This window comes from Fistularia commersonii, chromosome 1 (assembly GCF_037954325.1).
Source record: "Fistularia commersonii isolate RoL2024-O1a breed Wild chromosome 1, RoL_Fcom_v1.0, whole genome shotgun sequence".
Taxonomy (NCBI): domain Eukaryota; kingdom Metazoa; phylum Chordata; class Actinopteri; order Syngnathiformes; family Fistulariidae; genus Fistularia; species Fistularia commersonii.
Genome location: NC_141284.1, coordinates 356,164 through 363,001, shown reverse-complemented (window position 1 = coordinate 363,001; position 6,838 = coordinate 356,164). Strand labels below are relative to the sequence as shown.

The 6,838-nt window shown below is 55.8% G+C and overlaps 1 protein-coding gene across 2 annotated transcripts in view; it reads left to right on the top strand.

Moving 5' to 3' along the window:
• The first annotated feature begins 283 nt into the window (after window positions 1-283).
• LOC147236980 (BMP/retinoic acid-inducible neural-specific protein 3-like) overlaps window positions 284-6,838 on the top strand; it is a 23,276-nt gene continuing 16,721 nt past the window's right edge. The window contains exons 1-2 of one of the 2 annotated variants that reach the window (XM_086165758.1): window positions 284-664; window positions 743-1,036. In XM_086165758.1, the coding sequence (XP_086021884.1) occupies window positions 777-1,036 (260 nt within the window). In that variant the 5' untranslated portion in view covers window positions 284-664; window positions 743-776. Of the gene's footprint in view, window positions 1,037-6,838 lie in introns of both variants that reach the window. The other variant, XM_086164955.1, reaches the window with a different exon arrangement.

Genomic DNA, 6,838 nt, shown 5'->3' with positions numbered 1-6,838 from the left:
CCATCTCGCCGCCCTTCCCATCTAAGCCCCGCCCCTCTCACCTCCTCCTGCTCCTCACAGCCAATCAGGAGTCAGCTGCTGCTGCTGCTGCTGCTGCTGCTGGAATTCATTAAACTGCGGCGGTGCGCTTCAGTGTGTGTGTGTGTGTGTGTGTGTGTGTGTGTGTGTGTGAGAGAGAGAGAGAGAGAGAGAGAGAGAGAGAGAGAGAGGGAGAGAGAGAGAGCGCGCGGGTCCCCCCCTCCCGCCAAAGCCTCCGTCTCTCCTCCGGTTGCGTGAGTGAGAGCGCGCGCGCCGGCAGCCGCACACCGTCAGCTCCTCGTGCGTCCCGCGTGCGTCCGAGGCGCGTGTCTCCCCGCGAGCCCCGCGGCGCAGGAAGCCGTCGGAACCCGAGCCCGCGCGCCTCCACCTGCAGCCGCGAACCGGGACCGGGACCGGGACCGGAGCGGAAGGACCGGACGCCCCGGAGCCGCGGCGGGGCTCCCCGCGGGAAGCATGCGGCCGAGGGGGGCGGACGGAACCGGATGAGCCGCCGTCGGAACCGGAGCCGCCGGAGCCGCCGACCGATCGCCGCTCAGCCCCCGTCCGCGTCTCCGCCGAATGTCGCCCCGCCCCCGCCGAACCGAGCCCGGTCCCGGCAGAGGGCGGGCGGGAGCCGCGGAACCAGGTGAGCGCCGATCCGTCGCCAATGGACGCCGAGGCTTCGACCACGTGACTCGGCGTGAGCGCCTCCTGTGCCCCGCAGGGGATGAGGAGCCCCGGGCCCCGCAAGGAGCAGCATGAGCGGCGCTAGACCCGCGGCCCCCATGATCCTCCTGCCCTGCCTGGCCCTCAGCCTGCTGCACGGCCGGGCCTGCTCCGCGGAGCCCGGCACCGGCACCGGCACCGGCACCGGCACCGGGGGCGGGGGCGGCGGGGGCCCCGCGGGGCCCCTGGGCTGGCTCCTGACGGCTAAGGGCCCGTTCCACCGCGCGCACGAGTTCACGGACTTCGCGGAGCGCTTCCAGCAGGGCTTCTCCACCAAGTACAAGATATACAGGTGAGCGCGGGCACGCACACGCGCGCGCACCGCCAATGAGCTCATTGATCTGGGGGGGGGGGGGGGGGGGGGGGGGGGGGGGGCGTGCTGCTCTCCCCGCACACCTGGTGGTGGTGTGTGCGTGTGCGTGTGTGTGGAGGGGGGGGTCACATCCACAGTCTAAACAGGGGTGTGCCAGCTGGTGTGTGAGGGGGGGGCAGATGGGAAATTCATGATCTGAGCTGCAGTGTCATCACACACACACACACACACACACACACACACACACACACACACACTCACACACACACACACACATCCCGAAGTGTGAGTCTGCACTGGATGGTTTCTGATGTGAGCAGCATCTGTCAATCATCTGTCAATCACCTGTCAATCACCTGTCAATCACCTGCATGCTGTCATGGGTTTTAAGAAATCTGTATTTGATTGATCGGTTGACTGATTGACGAGCTGATCAGTGGAGTCAATCTGAAGAGGCTCTTTACAGTCACAGTTTGTGTGCGTGTGTGTGTGTGTGTGTGTGTGTGTGTGATGGGAGCACCATTCCATGACAGGATCCATGTCCTGAATGACTAATCTCTATGTATTTATGTACCTGTTGTAAATGAATGAATGAATGAATGAAGTGATTATTGATTATTGCTCAGAGGCTTTAGTTATTGATCAGTTTTATTGCTCAGCTCATGTTTGGGCCTCAGTGAAGACGCAGGGGCCTCAGTGAAGACGCAGGAAGTCGCTGATGAACAAACTGTGTGTGAAACCAGTCCGAGATTGACAAGAATCAAACCAGCTTCTCTGCCTTCATCTCTGCATCCAAACCCCCATCTTCCTCTTCTCCTCCTCCTTCTATCCTCCTTCTATCCTCCTTCTTCTCCTGTTCTGTCTATCCTTCAACTCTCCTCCTCTCCTCCTCCTCCTATCCTTCTACACCCCCCCCCCCCCCCCCCCCCCACGCTCCCTCTTGTCCAATGATCTCAAACCAATTGCTCTCCTTCACTCATAAATATTCTCTGGAGCTCCGTTGCTTCTCCCCATCTCTGGGGGATGTGGTGTGTGTGTGTGTGTGTGTGTGTGTGTGTGTGTGTGTGTGTGTGTGTGTGTGCTGTGAAGGGGGTGCACCAGGTCCCCCCCCCGCCCTGTCTGGTGGAAACAAAGGTGCACCATCAGGAGGTGTTCTTCCCCTGGACCTCCAACACGTCCCTCCACTCCCTCATGACGGCGTCTCACTGCCTCGTCTCCGAGCCAGAGAGGAGCTTCCCACCTCCTCTTCTTCTCCTCCTCTTCTCCTCCTCTTCTCCTCTCCTCCTCCTCTTCTTCCTCCTCTTCTCCTCCTCTTCTTCTCCTACGGCTCATGGATGGGAAGAATTGAGGGATGTGTGATGTGAGAGCGGCGTCTGGTTTGGAGATGTTGAGGAGAAGACAGGACTTGAAGATTTGGAGTTTCTCATGGGGATTGAGGAGGACAGAAAGGATCAGGATGGAGTCGGTCAGAGGGACGGCACATGCTCGATGTTCTGGACTGAGATGGTTTGGACGTGGACAGAAGAGGGATGGGGAAGATCTGGGTAGAAGAATGCTGAGGTTGGAGAGGTCTGGAGGAAGACCAGAGAGCAGGGAGAGAGGACAGCAAGTTCATTGGTGTGAGAGGAGAGGGTTAGATGGAGGCGCACGATTGGTCGGAGGTCCAGTGGAGGCGGGTGATTGGCCGAGACCCCTGAAGGGAGCGGCCCGAAGGAGAAGAAGAACTTCAGGAGCCTGGAGCTTCATCCTGCGGTCTGTGAGGCAGGAAGCTGAACTCACAGACGTCACACTTCATTCATCGATGCATTCACCCCCAACACACACACACACACACACACAGTGGTGCTGGTCTCCTGCTGCCACGTAGAGGCAGATGATTTCTTCTGGAATCACGCAGCCCCTGCACTTGAGCTGTGGGTGAACACCTTGGAGGTCCTTCGCTGCTGAGAAGACGGGTCAGAGGAGATGATGGGAGGGAAGGCTGACGGAGGAGCACGAGAACATCAGAGGGGATTAATGAACGTAATGGACAGATAAAGCTGGATTATAATCCCGTCTTCCTGGGACAGAGGAGAGAAAAAATAGATTCACTTATCATCATGTGTTTTATTTTCAATGAAATCGTTTTGAAGGCGGTTTGAAAGGAGCAGGCGGTGATCTCCTGCCTGACCAGGAGGTCAGACGCTCCCCCTGGTCCCAGGTCCTCCGTGCTTCACGGCCTCGGAGCAGAAGAGGCGTCGGTGCGAAGGCGGACGTTCGACGGGAACCCGGATACGGGAGGAGGCGGAGCTTGATGCCGAATCGACCAATGAAGGCCGTCTTTGGTCATGTGACTCTCTGCCGCAGCGGAAACCTTCTTCATCCCAATCCAGATAATCTGAAGATGCTTCCAGGATGGAGGAAGCCTCGAGGTCACATTTGTCTTTCCCGGAAGTGTTCATGGACGTTCCTCGACGCTTTCAGGAGCTTTTTGGAGAAATAGTTCATCTTAATCCAGGTTCTTCTATTCCGAGCACCACTTGGACAATCTCCATGGAGGATCTGGAGACGTATCGGAGTGGACTGTTTCCGACCGTCCAATCATCTCTCAGATGGCCAAAGACGGCGTGCTGATGGGATGGAGCCTCCCGGAGCCCCTGAGGTCCTTCAGAACATCCGCAGAGGAGCAGCGGTGGACCAGATCAACCCAGAGAGCAGGAGAACACCGACGTCTGGGGAGGCATCCGTCCTCCACGCAATGATCAGATGTGTCTCCAGGACAGGAGACGATAAGCCCCGCCCCCTTAGCCACGCATCACCTGCCGACCAGCTTATTCTTTCTGACAAGCATGTGTGTGTGTGTGTGTGGGGGGGGGGGGGCGGCTGACCCACTCACAGCTATTTATGGAGGTATTAGCTTAAATTCACTTAATTTCTTGCTCATAGCTATTATCATCAATATTTATTATCATCAATTATTATTATCATCAAATATTTTTGACATTTTCAGTGTCATATATATAATACATACACATATATATATATATATATATATATGCATTTAAATCTGGGGTTGAAATGCTCATTAAAACATGGCTGCCAGCATTGGCATCTCTAAGTTACCATCATCTTGTGCCTCTGGAGACCAGCCTGACCTCCGACCTCTGACCCCTGCCCGAGAGGCTCACGCTGGTGTGAAGGTCGCAGGGGTGGAAGCCGAGGAACCTTCTGAGCGCCCTGAGCCGTCCGAACCAACTGCTTATCAACATCTCAACTCGCGAGACAGCCGCGTCACGGACGCAGGTCACGTCTGACCTCTGGGTTCTTTCTGACTCGCCGGTTCCAGCAGGGACCTCCATGAGGACTGGAAGGCCGACTGTTTGACCTTCGACCCCTGCTGACTGATCGCACTCCGACCAGCTGAAGACACCTGAACGCATCATGTGCCCGAGAGTTTAGAGGGTAAACAAAGATGGCCGACGAACATGGCCGTTGCGGCTCTTTTGTTTACCGTCTTCTTCGACCTCTCCTCCTTCCCTGTCCGCCATCTTTGTTCCTCCACCACTTCTCCTGGTCTTCTGGGCCCCGCCTCCTCTTCCTCATTGGCTGTTGGTGACAGGTGTTTGCATCGGTGCCTGAGGTCGGGTCTGTTTTGTCACACACCAATAGCTCCGCCCACCGCCTCAGCCTAGCCCCGCCCACCGCCCCAGACTAGCCCCGCCCATCGCCCCAGACTAGCCCCGCCCACTGCCCCAGCCTAGCCCCGCCCCTTAGACTCCTGGTTTGAGGTCGTCCTGATCCTATCCCCCCCCCCCTCCTCGCCGTACTAATGGACGCCGCTTGGGTTCGGCGAGGCGTTAAATGCCACGCTTCAAAAACGCCGACAAGAAATAACAAAAGTAAATGCTAAAGTTATTTTCTAAAGTGCTCGGCATTTTCCGGCCCGGCAGTTCTGCGCCGGATAATTGAGGAAGAGGAAGTTCTGAGGAGAGACGGCGCCGCAGGTGACAGACCTGACCAATCACAGGACAGGATCAATACCGCCTTCGCCAACACCTGTCCCGACCCTGACCTTCATCCTCAGTCCCGTGATGTCGGCGAGGAAGCAGCTGCATCACCAGAACAGTCCCGAGCCAAGCTTGTGTGTGTGTGTGTGTGTGTGTCTGTGTGTATGTGTGTGTGTGTGTGTGCGTGTGTGTGTGTGCATGTGTGTGTAGCTGTGCGCTTGTATGTATGAGCAGTCCATGCACGCCTCATTAGCTGCAGAATGCTATTCCAGGCTCTCCTTGTTGTGTGTGTGTGTGTGTGTGTGTGTGTGTGTGTGTGGAGAGAAGGCTCTTATCAACTGTGTGTTCTGACAAACTGCAGTACAAAAGGCATCGGCAGTCATCAAGTCAGCAACAACCCTCTCACCCTGCACATACACACACACACACACACACACACACACACACACACACACACACACACACACACACACACGCCGCTGCCTCTCTTTGTTCCTGCTCTAATCGTATTCATGGGGCGACGGATCAATACAGCAATTTTCTGTTTAACCAAGCTCCGCCTCCAAGCTCCGCCCCCCTGAAGCCTTTTGCTATTGACTCTGACACTTCCTGTCGGCGACGGTGTTTTAAGCCCCGCCCCCACACAACGTAAGATGATGCTCGCTGATGATTGTTTGCAATCCTGGATACCAACCGGGCTTCATATGTGTGTGTGTGTGTGTGTGTGTGTGTGTGTATGTGTCTGTGTGTGTGTGTGTGTGTGTGTGTGTGTGTGTGTGTGTGTGTGTGTGTGTGTCTCAGAGGCAGCGCCTCCTGCTCCTCCTCCATTCCAGACTCCCTTGAGAAATGGACAGATTTAGTGGCGTCGGTGTGTGACGGGCTGCCGGCTCGAGTCCGGCTCTCCCGCCCCCCCTCAGCAGGCCCCCTCTGGCCTGAGGGGTGTGTGTGTGTGTGTGTGCACGTGTGTGTGTGTGTGTGTGTGTTATGGGGTTGCTTCAGACAGCTTTAGACCGTGCCTCGCCGCCGCTGCCAGCGTGACCCGCAGGTTAGCTGTGGCTGCTCATCGATTGGTTGTGGCGGCGCCCCAGACTTGTTACCCTGGAATTAATCAATAATCAAAGACTGACTGATGAAAATCACAGAAATAACATGATGGCGTCCCAGAGGACATTAATTGATCCATTTTTATTCCTTTCCTTCTCACTTCCGACATTCATTGCATTTCATTTTTATTTGTCTTTTTGGGTGAATTTACAAAGCTGTGCCTCACGAGCCTCTGACCGTTACCCTTCTCCTGTTAGCAGTTAGCATTTAGCATCAACCACTTCACGACTGTCCGTTCATCTGAGCGTTGGCTTTTGGAGCAGGCCGAAGAGACTTTCTATTTGACTTCATCGTATTCGATATTTGTCCTTTCTTTTTTCCGCCCAGCAGTACAACAAGGTGTCGGAGGTATTAACAGGATAAAATGTTCATGTCCTCTTGAATGAATGAATGAATGAATGAATGAACGAATGAACGGATTTGAGATTATTTCATCGCGTTTTAATCAGTTTTAGTCGATAATCCCCGGGTTGTTTCCCGACCCGCCGCCGCGGAGAGCTTTAATCCACGTGTTTTAATCCCATTACCGCCCTGGTTCCGGTGCCCTCGCCGCTGAACGCCGTTTCCAGCACGTGAAACCCGCCTCGGCCGCCAAGGTGCCTTTCAGCCGAGCCTTTCATTTTCCCAGGGCTCCTCGTCCTCGCCGCTGCTAATGGCGGACGCTTACTGGGAGGATGAACGCCACGGCGGA